General features: G+C 43.0%; 1 protein-coding gene across 1 annotated transcript in view; it reads right to left on the bottom strand.

Moving 5' to 3' along the window:
• Positions 1-14,069: 14,069 nt before the first annotated feature.
• The window catches only part of A2M (alpha-2-macroglobulin), a 42,302-nt gene continuing 37,426 nt past the window's right edge, over positions 14,070-18,945 (bottom strand). The window contains exons 33-36 of the mRNA XM_033923889.1: positions 18,867-18,935; positions 14,948-15,050; positions 14,745-14,786; positions 14,070-14,273 (exon numbers count right to left, since the gene is read on the bottom strand). Of these exons, the coding sequence (XP_033779780.1) occupies positions 14,248-14,273; positions 14,745-14,786; positions 14,948-15,050; positions 18,867-18,935 (240 nt within the window). The 3' untranslated portion in view covers positions 14,070-14,247. The remainder of the gene's footprint in view (positions 14,274-14,744; positions 14,787-14,947; positions 15,051-18,866; positions 18,936-18,945) is intronic.

The following is an 18,945-nucleotide window of genomic DNA, read 5'->3' as shown; positions in this document are numbered from 1 at the left end:
TCAGCCCTGTGACTAGGCTTTATTGCTCTTAATACACACTCATATCATGCCTCAAATGCTTTGTGAAATAAGTCATTCAATAAATAAATACACAGATGACTTTAGTGACACAGAAACCATTAGCTAGCCTTCGGCACTCCAGCACCCTGTCTCACACTACATCCTTCCTCAGTCCGGGAGTGTCCACTGACTCACCAGAAAAGCAAAAGTGGGGTCAAAGGCCATGTTAATTTTGCTGCTTCCCAAGGACTGCTTCTGATGTAACTAGGCCTAGCAAGACTGGTGTGGTTTTGGTGACCAGAAGCCCTATTTAGAAACACACATAATTGAGTATCCCAGGCCATGACGTGGGACATAGAATCATAGTCAATTGGATGGGAGATGGATCCTTCATAGAGAATGTGCTTAGGAATAGCTGTCTGGAAAACATGTCTCTCTTTCCTTATGTTTTGGCCAGACACAGAGAGATGGAAGCAGTTTCCTTGAAAGAAAAACATGCCAGAAAGGTGAGCCACTGTTTCTGCCAGAGACAGTCGCCAACAGCCTCAGCCATGGCTTCCACTGACTGAAACAGACATAAGAACGTAAGAGTTGCCATATTGGGACAGAACGAAGGTATTCTGTTTATAACAGTGGCCAACCCAGATCCCAAGCACCTGGCAGAAACCCAAGGAGTAGCAACATTCCAGAGCTGAGATTGTGATGTCATAATGCCTCATTCCACCAATGTCCAAGAGCCAACCTTATCAGTGATGTCACAATGGCTTCATTCTCCTAGACGTGGCTCACATAAGAAGACTACCCATATTGGCTCAGACCAATGGTCCACGTAGCCCAGAATCCTGTTTCCACAGTGGCCAATCCAGGTCCCAAGCACCTGGCAGAAACCCAAGGAGTAGCAACATTCCAGAGCTGAGATTGTGATGTCATAATGCCTCATTCCACCAATACCCAAGAGCCAACCTCATCAGTGATGTCACAATGGCTCAATTGTCCTAGACTTGGCTCACATAAGAGATGCCATACTGGGACAGACCGAAGGTCCATCAAGCCCAGTATCCTGTTTCCAAGTACCTTACCATAACAACCTAGTTTCTCTTGGTATTTTCAGCCCCTGCATTCTCTGTATTTTGCTGGAGTCTCTCCTGATATTTCCAGTCCCTCCACTTTCTGCATCTTTTATAGTCATCCATATGATGAAAACTCTATAATTGTACAGGCCACTGAATTTTTCAGCCTGCTTTAGTATGATTTATACTCATCAAAATCTGTGAATCTCTTCTGAAATTCTGACTTTGTAGCCACCAAATAGCTTTTTGAGTTTAAGCTCAGAATGTATTAACCCTCCCTTTTACTAAACCGTGATAGTGGATATTAGCGCAGGGAGCCACATAGGAAATCTATGAGCGTCGGGAGCAGTGCGGAGCGTTCAGCACGACTCCCTCTGCTAATATCCGCTATCACGGTTTAGTAAAAGGGGGAGTTAGCTTTTTGGTCTACATTCATAATTAAATTTCAGTTAGAGGTGAGTGAAAATAAAGGTGTAAATATGTTTCCCATCCAAGTTCATGAACCCCTAGTCTAGAATTTTGCAGGTATGATTTAATACTAAAAAAATAGTCATGTGTTTGGGCTACAAAAACCTGAGAAAATGTTACAGTGTAGGGAGTGAAATCTTTTGTGCATGAAAGAGGAGAAGGACTTGGGCGTGATAATATGCAGTAATCTTAAACTGGCTAAACAAGTTGAAAAGGCGATGGCAAACACATGCATGCAAGGCCAGTAGGAAAAAGGAGGTATCAATGCCCCTGTATAAGACTTTGGTGAAACCTCATTTAGAATATCATGTCCAATTCTGGAGGCCGCACCTTAAAAAGATATAAAAAGGATGGAGTCGGTCCAGAGGAAGACTACTAAAATGGTGTGTGGTCATCGAGATAAGGCGTATGGGGATAGACAATCTGTATATTTGGAGGAAAGGTGGGAGAGGGAGATATGATAGAGGCGTTTCATAAACTGTTGACTTTTTAGTCAGTTTTCAGAAGATCTAATGTTTAGATTTTTTGTGCAAAGTAGTAAGCTGCACGATTTTTGGCCTTTGTTTTAATGAGTTTTAGTTTAGTGGTGGCTTTTTTTTTTATTTATATATGTTTGGCCGACAGATTTCTTAGAGCATTCTGTAAATTTAGTAGAAGATCGCATGCCCTGTTCATTTTTCCATCTGTTCAGGGTTGTAAAAGCAAGAAATTTCTTGATCGTACATTAGCATATCAGGCAGCTTCCCACGATAAAGAATTTCGATTCTTTTTGCTCACATTTTCGAACCCACTTGAAAACTGATCTCTTTTCAAAATATCTGGCCAGTTGTGTTTCCTTTGTTATCTTTATTTCTAATCTTTTGTAAACCGCGTTGAACGTATGGTTATGCGGTCTAGAAGCACGATATTATGTTATGTTCAAACATTTTATCAAAGATTAAATCATCTGGTACAGAGAGCCGCGCTGAATGGCTCGCGCTGCCCCTGACACTCATAGCAGAAGAGGGGGTTAGTCCAGGGAGCTTCCAGTTTTCTCGTAAGCTATGTTTCCTACGATACAGAAAAAAACTGGAAACTCGCTGGACTAAGTGTATAGTCCTCGATGGAGACTATGGGCCTGGTTTACAAAGCCACGCAAGCGGCTGCTGGCGGTAACGGCTCCGAAGCCCATAGAGATTTAAAGGGCTTTGTAAACCAGGCCCTAAGTGGTTCAACTTGATGGTTTTCCCAATTTTTCAAACCACCCTCGTTGGATGTCTAATGGAGACATGGATGAGCCGATGGCTTTATCAGCCGCCATGTTCTGTTTTATCTTTCTAAACTCTAGCCAGAAGAGATGATACTCAGCTGATACCTCTTTTCCTGCTGTTTCACACCCCTGTCCTGTTTGTACATGTTAAATCTTCATTAGTGGAAGAACAGGCTGGAGAACTCTGTTCCAACAGGTATAATTAGAGACAGGGAAAGATTCGAAGACCTGAAGCATCAGGGAGTCAGACAATTTCCTCAGAACTATAAATCTATGACCTCTTGACTACTTGGTTATCACTCCCTCTTTTCCTCAACACTAGAATCTGCCTGTGGATTGGGGGGTTTGCTTGGAACCCCTTCCTTTTCCAATACTAACACATTCTGATGTTAACCTACAATTTATTATTTCTATAGTGTTGAAAGGCGTACGCAATGCTGTACATTTTAAGAGGACTTTCAAAATCTTTCCACAAGACTATGTTCCAAACAGAACTTAAATAAATAAATACCAAAACAACATTTATAAGTGCTCAGTCACCAACCAAACAGTGTCATAGAAAATGCCAGCTATGGTTGCATCATAAGCAACTGCATACATTACGGATAAGTTATTTTTTGATTTCATTTTATTTTCTTGATTATTCATAGCAAAAGGACGTTTATAGTTTTTGTTACAGAGAGGGCAGTTAGAGGGACTCTCTGTGTGCGATGATGGTCCCTCTATGTTGGTGACTGAGCACTTATAAATGTTGTATTGGTATTTATTTATTTAAGTTCTGTTTGGAACATAGTCTTGTGGAAAGATTTTGAAAGTATTGACATTTAACACAAGCAATTTACATAGTAGCTCCTTGTTTTGAGGTTTAGCATTTGAAGAGTAGACAGTCCCTGCTCAGAAGAGCTTACAATCTAATTTAGGCAGTGGGTAAAGCTATGTGACAGCAGTGAGTGGGAGTTAAGAGTTGAAAACAGATTCAAAATAGGGACGGAGCATGATGAATTGATTCAGGCAGACTGTTCCAGGCATACAGTGCCGCAAGAAAGAAGGGATGGAGTCTGGAGTTGGCAGTGGAAGAGAAGGGTACGGATGAGGGGCTTGCCCGATGAGCGATGATCACGGGAGGGGGGAACATAGGGGGAGATGAGTGAGGAGAGATATCAGGGGGGGATACAGAGCGAATGCACTTGTAAGTCAGCAAGAGGAGTTTGAACTCTTTTCGGAAATGGACGGGGAGCCAATGAAGCAGCTTGAGGAGAGGGGTAATGTGAGACTAGCCGCTCTCATGGAAGATGAGTTGCGCAGCAGAATTTTGAACAGATTCAAGAGCCCGAGAGAAGTGCGTTGCAGTAGTCTAAGCGTGAGGTCATGTGCTCCACCCCTAGCTGTTGCCATCACTCTATGATCTTTCCTCACTGTTTTTAATGCTGTTGTTCCGAATATGTTATTTGTGATCGAATCCTAGTGACTTGATGAACCTCATGAAGTTTTTCTGGCTTTCTTCGGCGCAGTATAAATTCGATGTTGTCGCATCAAACGCGATCCTCCACCTCCAACACTGCCCAGAAGGGTGGTACCAAATATACTTGAATATAAACTGAGGTAACCTTTTTTCACCTAAAAAAGGGGGGAAAAGGTTAACTCAAATATATACCAAGGCTTTATATTCCAATGCCCTGCTCTGCCAGGCTCTGTACCTAGCCCTCTCCCTCTTCTGATGCCCATCGCAGGCCTCTCCCTGGGCCTGCCTTAAGCCCTGGTGGTCCAGAGGTGAGCTGGGACAGGAACGATCCCTCAAGCATCCTGTCTGGCCTGACTCTGAACCACCCCGCCTCTCTTGCACCTCCCACCTTGAAAGCCCTGGTGGTCCAGCGGTGAACTGGGACAGGAGTGATCTTTTTACTGTCCTGTCCTATACCGAGCTGCTATCAAAAATGGCTGCCATCAGTTCCTTTGGTCTTGCAAGGTTGCCATGGGAAATCCCAGCTGCCAATTTCAATAGAGCTCTGCACAGGGCAGGAGCTTAGGAAGATCGGTCTAACCCCGGATCACTACTGCACCCCCCAGAGCTTTCAAGGTAGGATATAGAGGTCTGGGAGGCAAAAGGAAGGTGGGATGGTTCAGAGTCAGCTGGGATAGGATGCCAGAGGGATAGCTCCTGTCCTAGCTCACCACTGTACCACTAGGGCTTAAGGCAGGCCCAGGGGAGGCCTGCAATGGGTCCAGGAAGGGAGGTACAGAGCCACAGACTCAAATATAAACAGAGATCCCCATTTTAGGGCCATATTTTTTGGCCCATCCAAAAATCTAGGTTTATATTTGAATATATAATATGGTATATTTATTTATTTAAAAATGTATACCCCGTGGTTCACATAACACATACACAATCTTAATAACAATACATAATACAAAAGATTTCATTAAAAAAGCTTCTGTAAATATAGTTGTCTTTGACAAGCTCTTAAATTTCTTAATATCAGGAAGGACTGTATGCGGTCCTGTCAAACAATTCCGAAAAAGTCCTCCTGCCACCGAAATCATCGATGGACACTACTAAGCCCTTCACTAACCGATCTGATTATAAGAGATCTATACAGCTGATACACTTTTAGCACCTGAAAGTGTATGTTTCATGTGGTAGTGTCACCTGTACTCTGTCTTTAATTTTCACCTGAACTCAGGTATAACTTATCCAGATAGTGGTCAAACAGTGGCTCCAAGAATTTGTTGAAACATTTTTTTAAACCGAGCTACGCTAACTGCTGTTACCACATCCTCTGGCAATGAGTTCCAGAGCATAACTACTCATTGAGGACCGTATTCTACAGTATGAACGGTACCTTAAATTAGGCGCCTAAGTTAAGAGAAAACCACTGTTTAAAACCACTGCTTTTAAAACCTGGATAGGGCTCTGAGCTCACCGTTTTGGTTCCTTCTGCATTTCTGTTTATATGGACTCCTGAGGAAGACAAATTTCCGAAACACGGACCGTGTCGGGACCTTCTATGAAGTCATACTCTTGTGTTACAATATTTTTATTAAAGTTTTGATGATTTTAATGTGAACATGTTTTTGTGCCTTTCCAGGTATTCCTTATTTGTATCCTCCCTTTTTATGCTCAGCTAAAAAAAAATTGGCACTGGAATAGGGCCTGTGTGCTTTATGATACCTAACGCCACTGTAGCTGTGGCTAATGCCGGAAGTGGTGTTAGCGCTGTAATGTGGCTCCGTAGGAGTGATTCACGTCAAAGGTAGGCCTTGAAAACCCAGTGTCTACCTTTGCCGGAGGTGCCATTCTCTAAATGGCGCCATCACGCGATTGACATACAGTTGGCAGCCGTAGACAATGGCACAATTTAGAGAATCCGGGCTTGAGTGAAAAAAAATGTTCTCTCCTATTTGTTTTACATGTGCCAGTTTGTAACTTCTCGGAGTGTCCCCTCATCTTTGTAATTTTTGGAGAGTATACACTGGCTTCATGAATATTTATTCCACTCCACTCAGTATTTTATAGATCTCTATCATCCCCCCACACCCCCATCAGGCGTTTCTTCTTCAAAATGAAGAGCTGTAAACTCTTTAGCCTTTCCTCAACTGGATCATTTCAGAACAACTCAGAACCGTGCTCTGGGTAGTGACTCTTAACGCCGATTTCTGAAATGGATTATAACATGAGCCCAGGGCATGGTGCCATGCTGGCAGCACCAGTGTTTATCTTGGCTTCTCTTCCCTACTCTGAGAAATTGAATGACAGGCTCTCAACTTACAAAAAAACTCTGAAGAGAGGGCTGTAATTACAACAGGAGTTCATAATCAGGCACTGGCAGAACCTTCAGAACAATAAATCATTCTGAACCAAGCCTCAAAACAGCTTGATCAAACCCAGAGATACAAGATACCCTGCAGAACCTCTGGCTATTCCAGTACTGAGACCCCCCCCTCACCCCTACCCTGCAGAACCTTCTGCTATTCCAGTACTGAGACCCCCCCTCACCCCTACCCTGCAGAACCTTCTGCTATTCCAATATTGAGACCCCCCTCACCCCTACCCTGCAGAACCTTCTGCTAGTCCAATACTGAGACCCCCCTCACCCCTACCCTGCAGAACCTTCTGCTACTCCAATACTGAGACCCCCCTCACCCCTACCCTGCAGAACCTTCTGCTAGTCCAATACTGAGACCCCCCTCACCCCTACCCTGCAGAACCTTCTGCAATTCCAGTACTGAGACCCCATCACCACCACACACACAGCTTTGCCAGTGCCTCACACTTCTGCCCTGCTATTTCAAGGGCATAACCCAGAGATACAAGTTCTGCTGAGGAGAGAGAGAGGGGGCAGGAGGGGAAAAGCAGGGCAATAAGCAAGATGCAGAAGCCGAGAAAGGTGGGGAGTCAGGGTGGCAGAGCCAAAGTACCAGTAAGGAGCAGATGAGTTGACGGACTCGGTGTGCCCTGTGCATGAAGCCTGCGTGAGACTTTGAGTGCCCTCGGGTTCTGCCTGTGTCCTCATAATCCCAGGGCAGAGGCTGAGTCAGTAGCAATGAACAAGAAAAGCAGGAACAAGCATTGATCTGGTTTCTGTACGGAATAATCCATCTGGCTGACAGAAGCAGAAAAAAAATGTATCCTGGGTCAGATACAGGGAAACCTTTTTAAGGTTTCTCGTGACCAGCTCCAGCTATGTTCTACAAGAGAGGTGCTAGGGCTCCATCTCTACGAACTGTGTCTGTTCTGGCAGGGCTGTGAGTGTGTCATGCTCAGGGTTTCTAAGTTTCTGAACACTTTCTGTCCCGCACATTATGGTTAGACCTTCTAAATAGCTCACAATTCCAAAAAGATAACAGTGAGGGCAAACAGCAGTGCTAGGGCTTTTTTGTTAATGGATACTTAACTCTTCTTATCTTTCTCCTCCTTGAAACTGATTTAGTGACTGCTGCAGAGAATCACTCAAGCCCCAGCAACGTGAATAAAATAATCCCTTCTCCTGCAGGTGGAGATCGTCCTTAACCTCCAACTCCTGCAGTGAGCTCTTCCCATATTTGGTGGATGAGATCCTCTACCTGGCTCCTTTGGTGCGACTTAATGCTGCTTCTTTCCTTCCAGGACATGGGAATCTGGCCAGTGGGAGAGTCTGAGTGGGGCTGATCGAGTTTTGTACTTTACTGGGGCAGAGCCCTATTCTGTTGAAGAACTTCTCTGTAATTCCCATTAAGGATCTCCACATCCTGATCCTTGTAGGAGCCTCTGGTTGTAAGGCCAATGATAATTGATAGTAGAGGCGTGGCCTAGTGGTTGGAGCAGTTGCCTCCACACTCTGAGGTTGTGAGTTCAATTCCAAGAGCAGCTCCTTGTGACTCCGGGCAAGTCACTTAACACTTTATCGCCCCAGGTGCAGAATAAGTACGTAAACCGCTTTTGATTGTAACCGCACAGAAAAAGTGGTCTATCAAGGCAAATGATCTGCAAACTCCAAAACAGAGCAGATCAGACAGAAGCGTTTATGTTCTTGTCAGGTCTAAAGCTTTTCTTTTCTTTTTTTCTTAAGATCTCCGAAGAAAATAAGGGATTTTGAGGAACATTTGTATCTGATCCGCTCTGTTTTGCTGCCACACAGGAAAAGAGCCCTGAAGGAATTCATAGCCCATCTGAATAATTTTGTGTCACCTGCAAATCTGATTACCTCTCTCTGCTCAAAGATGTCAAAAAGTGAGCCAGTTGCGAGGAATTGCCTTGTGAAACTGAGAGATTGGTCAACTGAGAAGGAACACAACATCATCCAGGCAAAAGAATGATCCCAACTCAAAGTACACTACGGGCAATGTGGAGAAATCCTCTGCTAGGTGTGTGACGGTGACCTAAAAAGCAAACAGTGTGTTAGGAAACCGTCAGATAGGAATGGATAAGTTATTAAAGTATTTCCGTAGCAATCCGAGCTGCTACTTCACCTTGAGTATTGCATGCGTTCAAAAAGCGTATGAGTCGCCACACTGGGTCAGAGCATGATCCATCAAGCCCATTGTCCTGCTTCCAGTCTGGGTCACAGGAACCTGAGACGGCGGCAAGATCCCAGGCTGTCGATCTCAGAGATAAGCACTGGCTTTCCCCGCCTGTGTTTTCTTTGATCTACCCGTAGGGCTTCTTCTTTCGCAACGATTGCTCCAACAATATGGAATTCGTTACCATTATGTTTAAGGTCCAAACAAAATTTAGATAAATTCAAGGGTGGCCTCAAAAGCTTCTTATTTAAAGACGCAAATGACTGTTTGATCTACGGGACTTTCCAAGCTTATTTTCAATACTAAAATTGGTTTTTCCCTTTCCCCCATGTTATCCTTAATTGTTCTTTTTTTTTTCTTTCAAATTGTATTTCTTCCCACTATCCTATTGTCTCATGTAAGTAAAGTTATGTCATTAATAGTTTGTTAACTTGACCTCTTTTAAAATTTTTACTGTAAAACGCTTAGAATTTATGATTAACGTTTTATCAAATTTTTAATAAACTTGAAACTTGTGTGCTTCGTATTGTGATTATTAACATTTGAATATGGACTTTTAATGAATGCTGTTTGTTGATCTTTGCTTGATTATGTATCTAATTTCCAAACCTCAGAACTTTTCATATTCTTTGTAGACCATTTTGCTATATTTCATAAAATGCACTTTAGAAAGTACAAGCACAGTAACAGTTAACGGACTTTTATTCCAGAAACCTGTCCAAATGTTTCTTTTACAATCCAGATATAGTGGCTGCTTCTACCACTTACTTCAGTAATGACTTTCAGATGTTCAAGGCTTGTGAAAGTGAGGACAGAGCTCGCAGGGATGGGACAGGAAATTGGGATCCTACAGGAAAGGGGACACATTTATCCCCATGTCATTCTCTATTCCAGAGCTTAACTATACACTATGACAGGCTCATAATCAAAAAACATAGACGTCCAAAAAGCATCCTAAATCGGCACTTGAACGCCCTAATCGCCAGGACGTCCAAATGCCGATAATTGAAACCATCTAGCAAGGTGTTCCAGCCTCTGTACATCCAAAGCATGAGATGGGCAAGGTAGAGGTGTGTTATGGGCGGGTTCGACATGGACGTCTTGCAGCGATAATCAAACATTTTGGGAGACATCCTAGATGAACTAGACCTGTTTTAGAAGGGTCTAAGTGCCACAAAGGTGTCTAAACTGACAAGATGACCACTTCACACATCAAGTTAAGACACCCCACACTCCCCCAGTGCTCACTCACCCCTTCCACCACACAAAAATGAGAACAAAAATGTCTCTAAAATGGCCGCATCTGGTAGGTGTCTTAAGTAGCCTGATGGTGGGCTAGTGAACCATAGAGAGGAGGACCCAGGTCCATAAGACACTCTAGCCACTACATTTATGGTAGAACGTGTGAACCTACTATACTGTCATATAGGTGCCACCCACAGCCATAAGTGCTATGGGGGTGGTACACAGGAGGGTAAAGTAAGTTGGGGGGGATCACCTTAAATTATAAGGGGGTTATGTGAAGTTCACAGCAGTGCCCTCTAAGGTGTCCCATTGCTCTGTCGGGATGTCTGTTTGGCCAGTCCATTACTATGCTGACCCCACCCACGTCCAAATGGTCAGGATTAGGACATTCTCAACCTGGATGTTTTTCTGATAAAAATGGGGTATAAAATTAGATGTCCCAGTGGCCAAGATATCTAAGTAGATGATTTTAAAAAACTTGGGAAGGGGGGGGGGATGTCCAGCAGTTTGCCATTCAAAAATGGCCATTTTTGTTCCTCCAGCTTGTCCAGATTCACATGGAGGGGCATTTTCAAAAAAAGAAAAAGAAAGAAAGGTCTAAGTCCAACTTAGACGTTTCCAGCTGAACGAAAATGCTCCTTGGTGTGAAAAAATATTTCCTGCTATTTGATTGAAAAGTTTTGCACCCTCGTCTTTGTACTTTTTCAAAGAATAAACAACTGATTCACATCCACCCGTCCCAATCATATCCCCCCTCTGCTGTCTGTTACCAAGCGGAAGAGCCCTAACCTCACGAGAGGCTCCTTTCATCCCCTTCATCAGATTGGGCATTTGAGATGCTCTGACCAGAGAGAAGAAATCAAAGCCTATCGCAAGGCCTCATTCATCATCCTTCTTCCTTGATAATTCCTAGCATTCGCTTTGCTGTTTTGGCCGATTTTAAGTTATGTCCACGATGACCCCCTTGGAGGTGACTCCTAATGTGGAGCCTGGCATCTGGCATGGTGTAGCTATAATTTGGGTTATCCCTGCCAATGAGCATCGCCACGCGAAATCTGATTTGCCAGTTGGATGCTCAGCCTTCATCTTGCCAAGGCCATGCAGTTTAACAGCAAAGATCCAGGGTGACCAGAATGATAAAGAGATAAACTAAACTAAAACTTGAATTTATAGACCGTGGCCCAAATTGTTAGGTACCTATTTTGGAGGCGCTTCTTATAGAATTTACCCCCGTGTCATCTTTACAACAATAAAGCTTGAGATAGATTTCCTAATCTAATCTAATCTTTGATTTTTTATACCGACAGGAGGGCTCGACTCGGTTAACAGAATATTAATAAAATTATACAAGAGATTAGAACAGAAACTATATATTTTAGGCCAGAATTTTGTCTTTTATGATTGATTTGAAAAAGAAGGATCCTCAGTAAATTTCTGAAATAAATATGTCTTCAGTATTTTACGAAATGTGGGTAGAAGAAAGAGAATAAAAAAGAAAATGATCGAGAAAAATTGTCCATAGTTTTTACTCTTTTAACAGTGGGAAAGCCAAGTTGATATTTCTGAGAGCTCCTAGGAAAGGCTACAGAGGTTAGAGTTCTTCTACTCGGAGAAGGAGCACCTGAGGGGAGATGAGACAGAGGTCTTTAAAATCCTGAGTGGGTTGAAATGGGAAGACACAAGTCAATAATTGACAATTTCAAAAAGTGCAAGAACTAGGGAGAATCCATTTTTTTCACTAACGGCCTCTTTTACAAAGCCACGCTAGCGGCTGTGCTGCGCTAATGGCCCCGAAGCCCATACAGATTTAAAGGGCTTCGGAGGCAGTAAGATTACTGCAGAATGGTAATAGCTGACAATTCTCACATTAGGGAAGAAAAAAACTTCGATAAATTTAAAGAGACGTTAAAATGTTTCCTCTTCAAAGACGCTTTTGAGGTATGATGTCTCCCCTTCTTTCCCAATTTCGTATGCCAGAGCCATGAATAAGAACCTTCCTCTTGGATTTTCTCTCTTTATGTTTACTTTGCTTGAATTTATTGCAGTTCTTCCCTGTCCCTTTTGTGTAATGGTGAATCTGTCCTTGACCATGTAATTCGTTTCATATGTTTTTGTTTTTTTTTATGTTCCCATATTTTAATGTGCAACAAATATTCCTCCTATGACCAATAGGTATACTGGGAGAACACAACCGAAAATGTTAATATATCAAGATTTATTAAATTTAAATATGTGATTGATTTATGGATTGAAGAAATATGATCATGTTACGTTATTTTATTGCGAATTGCATTGGTTGCCTGTTTTTTTTTTTTACAGCCCCTACTTATCTGGCTAATAGTTTTTCCATAGCTACGCACAAATGCAGTAGAAAAACTCATGCTCTGTTCAATTTCCCTTCTGTAAAAGGCTGTAAAAGCAAGAAATTCCTAAATCACTCTTTAGCATCTCAGGCAGCTTCTCATGAAAATGGATTTCGAACATTGTTGCTCACAGCTGTTTCTTACAGATATTTTAGAAAACAGCTAAAAACCTATGTTTTCTCCAAACACCTGACTAGCTGACTCATTCAAATAGACAATTATGTTTAATGTTTATAATCTTTTGTAAACCGCGTAGAACTTTTTGGTAACGCGGTCTATAAGTATAATGTTATGTTAGTTCCTCAGTTGACACAACTCAAAAGTTGAGCTGAGAGAGTGTAACCCAACAGGGTCATTCAAATGTGTACCATCCCTGGACCCATAGAGCGAAAAAAAATGTGCAAAGACACACAAGCAAAATCCACTATAATAAAACCCTTAGCGCGCATGTGCACTTCAATCTCTGTGCCTCCGTGCAGTCATGCCACGCATGCGCAGTGCCTGCCTCAGCTGATTTCCTCCCTTCTGCTCCGATCTCTGACGCTAGCTGATTTCCTGTCTCCTGCCCCGATCTCTGATGCTAGCTGACTTCCTGCCTTCTGACTACTCTCCTCTGGACCAGCAGTGGCAGCAGCCGCGGGGCATTTGCTAGGCCGGCCCACTTTGATAATGCGAGGCGGACTGGCCTAGCAAAAGCCCCAAGGCTGCCTGGGCTAGTGGATGCTGGACAGGGGGAGCAGGGAAGGGAGAAGGAGTACTACTGGCCAGGGGGAGGTAAAAGTAAGGGAGAAGGGCTACTGCTGGACAGGGGGGAGCAGGGAAGGGGTGCTGCTGGACATGGGGGGTAAAAGGAAGGGAGAAGGGCTATTGCTGGACAGAGAGAGCAAGGAAGGGCTGCTGTTGGACAGGGGGAGGTAAAAGGAAGGGGGAAGGGTTACTGCTGGACAGGGGGAGGTAAAAGGAAGGGAGAAGGGCTACTGCTGGACAGGGGGGAGCAAGGAAGGGCTGCTGTTGGACAGGGGGAGGTAAAAGGAAGGGGGAAGGGTTACTGCTGAACAGGGGGAGCAGGAAGAAGAGAAAGAAATAAAGAGAGGCTTCGGTGCCCCATTATGCTAAAAGTTTACACATCTATTTTAGCACCCGTTAATGTAACGGGCTTAAACACTAGTAATTATATATCAGTTGTGATCTCTCCAATATACTGTGTGTAATAAAAATCAATGAGGTTCAACTTTCAAGAATATGCCCTCCAATGTTGAAAAAAGGCTTTTAAGAACTAAATGGAACAGAGAAGTACTTATCTCCCAATGAAGTCACTGAGAGTCCAGTGTTCTTGCCATAATATTGTCCCTGCCAATAGTGTTGAAAGCTCTACAGGGCTCTGTTTCGGAGGATCTTAACCTCCTTCGTCTGGAGCTGAAGCGTAGACTTCACAAATTCAAAAGACAACTGCGTTGAAACTATTTGAATCCCAAAGGAAAATGCACTATATCGCTTTTTCCTTGCTATTGGGTGACTTTTGTTCCCATATTTTAATGCACATGGCCTAGAAACTAAGGTAGGCGATTAATCACATTTTTAACAGACTTGAAAACGTACACATGCCTTCTTTATCTATCCGTTGTTGGGGAAGTGAGAGGGTCGTACGATAGTAATACAAGTGAGGAATGAAAGTTTGCTCTTTTCATTTCATTTATTGATTTGGGGTCTGCGGCAACTGTTGTATACAGAGCAGGCAGGAGTGAGAGGACAGGAGCCAGCGAGGAAAGGGTGGGAACGTGGCGTGGTGTCATCACAGCAACGCAGAGAGTCTTCTTGGGGTTGCCTGAGGGTCTCCACATGGTTCTGGGTTTCAGCGCAATTTTTCCTTTGAAGAATCTGAAGAAGAAAAGGAGAGAGTGTCATAGATCGTCCGTCTCTCGCATGTGGTCTCCACATTCACTCCCTGAACGCCTCTCTTTGGGGTTCGTTTTGCACTTTGGTTGGGAATGATCTCAGTCTCCCAGAGGTACTGCTAACATTGCACCAAAGAAACCTTTTGGCTGGACGTCATAAGCAGACAGTTGGGATGGTAAGTTGCAGAGTTAAACTTGGAAGGGGCTTTTAGAAGCTCTTTTTCAACGAGGACAGTAGCACCCAACTCAGAATAATTCATGTACCTTTCTGTCACTTTTTCTTGGTCTCTGCTGCTTTTCTTGATTTGTGTGTATATTTAGAGTTATGCAGTTGACTGGGACTGTGCTCTTTGAGGGGGGGGGGTCTGTGTTTACTTGTAATGCACGATTGGCTGGGTGGGTGTACATTTCCATGTGCTCTTGTGATGTTTCTCTCTGTGTCTTGGCTACTTACCTGTACTGCAGGGGGCGCTGTATTCTGCTATTGCAGAGTCCTCTGAAATGAAAAAAAGATATGACAGGGAAGTCACCAATGTGGAATGATCTGTTCATGGTCTTGTGATGACTGAACAGCACAGGGGAGAGACGTGACAGAGATGTGGAGAGACTGTAGGACAGAGAAACAGACACAGGTGACGTGGCATGACCGTCACTCACCGGGTTGATTGTAATCATAAATGATCACGGTGGCTGGCTTCAGGTTCATCACTATGACTTCCTTTTCTACTAAGAATTTGAAACTCTGTGTCTGATTTGTGAGCTGTGGAAGAGAAAAAAAAAAACGCTGATGTATATCTGAGGCAGACATGGCTTCAGGGAACTGAATAATTCCACTACCTGGGCTCAGGGGATGAAAAAGCACTTTAAAACATTTCCCAGACTGTCCTTATACTTTATACTGTATTAAAAATTGAGTTTAATTTGCTAAAGCATTCAACTGCAACAGAATGGCCAATAGGTGGCAGCATTACACCACAGCTAACTCTGATTGGGGTGGGGGGAGGGTAAGGGACACCTTGTTATAAAGATCACGAGTTCTTTGGTCGCTGGCCCGTGTACTGATTTGTTCCACTTCTGTCATCCTTAAAATTTCAACTCATTTTAAGTTATAAAAACAGCTCCTAAGATTCTATCTAGATCTAGGGTTACCTCTTTTTAGAAGACTGTCCGGGCCCCCGGAGGGATTTCCACAATTCAGCAGTTTGTCCGGGTTTTGGAAGTCCTGCGCTATACCAAGTAAATGTATTGGTATTGTCCCATGTTGCCACATTCAGTACAGGCAACATGGTTTCTCTCTTGTTTTCTATCTCTTTCTGTATGCACAGACATCTGGCTGCTCTCCCTTTGAGATTCTCACGGGATGACCTTTCCCCGCCCCATGGGTAGACAAACCCTCAATAGTTGAGAGTAGTGATCTTCCCTTGATACAGGAGGAATATGTCCAAAAGCTCATTGAAATATTAGGGCTTGTTCAAAGAAACGTGTCTTGCACTTCTCCTTTCTCTCCACAGATTCCTACCCATTTTTTCCAGCCTGGTGACAAAGTTATTGTCCAGAAGCTTTCCAAGGATAGGAAGCAGAGGGATTTCCCCTTTGGCCTTCCCACTACTGCGATCGCTGTGACCAGGACCACTGTACTCATTGAGGAGTCTCCTGTTTGGATCCACGCAAGTCGCTTGAAGAGGGTTAACCTAAAACCCCAGAAGCAAGTCTTCCCTGCACAGATTTCACCTCCTCCAGTGGAACAACATGATGATCTCATTGCAGCATTTTACCAACTTTATCATTCTCTTACTGGCAACGCTGCTGCTAGTTTTTCTTCCTGTATGGATCACTTCTAACTGGGTCTACAGGGATGATGTGTCCTGGGTCCACGACACTTTCTGCCCATACCCAACGTAAGTCTGTCATTTACCCATCTGTAAATGACACTCCTGCTGTAAACAGTACCCCCAGCACCTCTTTGCGAACACGACGTCAAGCTGGACTTCCTCGCAAGGGCTGCCCTTCAATTGGAATCCAGAAAGACAGACAGTATACTACCCTTTGGTATACTTCCAGCAATGTGCACGTGGTCACCTTCACTTTTGAGTATTGTGACATTGTGGACTGTTCATCAATTGATATCCCAAGGCTGTGCCATTGGTCCTCAGAGATTCCTAAAACTAAAGACATATGTATATATATATGTGTTACTGACTTACGTTGGGGGGATAAGTGTGCATTCTGGGGAGCGGTAGGGTGGAATATTGATACTGACTGGGCTTATAAACCAGAAAGTACTCTGAAAAAAAGTGCACCAAAATGGTAAATCACTGCTTATTCATAGGACCCTTCGTAAGGTTGGAAACTGTTATAGGAAAAGTGTTCCTGCACAAATTATTAAGCTTTCTCTTACTATTGACAACCCTAGACCTACTGATGAAGGTATGTACATTATGGGCATGTGGTTTAAGGGTGGGTCTAGCTATCCGACCCATCAGTTTTTCTTTCGGGATCTATCTACCTCCTCTAATTTTACCTATCCCCTTTGTGCACTGTGGTGTTCTAAATACCTTTTGCTGCCTGGACAGAAAAAGCTTGATATTGCCGTTACCATCTATAAGGGTAATTACACATGTCATGTTTCTAATCTGACACAGGGTAGTTTTGTAGGTAATTTACCCCCAGGTTATTGTTCTGTCTTGGCTCATAGGTATGCCCCATTGTTGCAGCATCAGATTTTTACCCTAGGTGATATTTACTGGATCTATGGAGACTTTTGGCTCCCTGTTAAGCTACCCAGCCAGTGGATAGGCCAGTGTGCTTTAGCTAAGGTTACCATGCTCCTGCATATTCTTTCTGAAAGGCACCCTTCCTATTCACATGGTTTTTCCTCTTTTCTGTCTCGACATAAATCTGATCTCCTTGGTTGTTTTGATCCGCATGTATACATAGATGCTATAGGGGTCCCAAGAGGGGTCCCAGATGAATTTAAGGCCCAAGATCAGGTTAAGGCTGGGTTTGAGTCCCTTATTCCCTTTGTTACTATTAATAAGAATGTTGATTGGATTAATTAAATTTATTATAATCAGCAACGCTTTGTGAACTACTCTAGGGACGCCTTGCAAGGTATTGCTGATCAATTAGGCTCCACTTCTCAGATGGTTTTCAAAATCGCAAGGCCCTGGATATGATTCTAGCTGAGAAGAGGGGTGTCTGTAAAATTCTTCCCAGTACTTTATCGTGTTGCACTTTTATTCCTGACAATACAGGTCCTACAGGAAAGGTTACTATGGCCATTAAAAAATTAGAAGACCTCTCTGCTGAGCTCAAATGTAACTCTGGTTTATTTAATTCTTGGGATCAGTACTTTAGTTGAATGCAGGGTTGGGTAAAAGACCTTTTTATTGTTATAATCTCTATTATTATCTGCACTCTTGTCTCTTATGTAATTTTTCGCCTGCTCATGCACTGTGTTATTCGTATTACAGCTCCTAAAACCCCTCCTCAAGAGACATATCTAGAGTATCTCTCCCTCCAAGCTCATGCTGTGTATTTATGATGTCATTTTCATGACGTAAGAGGGGATTGAAGGGACACGTGTAGTTTTCTTTCAACTGTGTTTGAAGCTGTAAATCCAGACACTGTTTGCCTTCTCTTGCTGAAATACTGCAAGGCCATTTTATGTTTGAGAAGATGTGTTCTTATCTTGTTGGGAAGTGAATTAAATTGTTTTCATAGCTGTATTTGCAAGCAGCTTTAGATAAGCAAAAAGCCCTGCTGACCAAAGCACCCTTTGGACTTCAGCCTTTAGATAGAAAGATGCTTGTTATTTCTTTAAAGTTTCATGTGACCTGTGTCCATATATGGTTTGTATTTACGTCACATGCTGACGACATTGACTCATGTAAAATGATATAAAAGAGTTGTAAAGCTGACAATAAACTGGACATGTTTCTGAGATTTTTTTGTCTCTAAGATACTGTCCCCAGATGCATCTGTCTTGTAAATGACAGGAGAGTGTGGGGCAGTAATTGGGACCTAATCCTTTTCACCTACTAGCCACCAGAGCAGCGAAACTGGACAGACAACTCACCAATCTACTGATTTCGACCACAGACTACAAAACCTTCAAAACAGAAACAAAAACCCTACTCTTCAAAAAATACATAAAACCAATATAACACAACCAGACATGCCCCAAACTCTTCCTGCAATACTATCGACTTCTTAGCAAATTAGAAAATGTTCAAACTATTCCTTATGTACTTCTTAATATTATGACAATTCTTATATAATCCGCCATGAACCGCAAGGTAATGGCGGAATAGAAATCATTAATGTAATTACTGTAACACTGTATATCTGCCAAGCACTAAGAAAAACTTGGCGAGGCTGACCTTGGTTCAAAACACAGCAGTAAGGATGATTTATGGTCTGAGGAAGTACGACCATGTAGCTCCATATTACTGTATATTGCATTGGCTCCCAGTGGAAGCCCAGGTGATTTTTAAGTTAGGTTGTCTATACTATAAAGTTGCTTCTGGTTTGACCCCACTCTATCTTGTTGATAGATTTGTGAGTTAAATCTTACCTCATTCAAGTACACGATGACATTGTTGGGTTTCGACTCTGTCCGCGCAATACCAGGCAGAGATTGGAGCTGAAGGACG

This window comes from Geotrypetes seraphini, chromosome 16 (genome assembly GCF_902459505.1).
Source record: "Geotrypetes seraphini chromosome 16, aGeoSer1.1, whole genome shotgun sequence".
Taxonomy (NCBI): Eukaryota; Metazoa; Chordata; class Amphibia; order Gymnophiona; family Dermophiidae; genus Geotrypetes; species Geotrypetes seraphini.
This window is presented reverse-complemented; position numbering and strand designations above follow the sequence as displayed.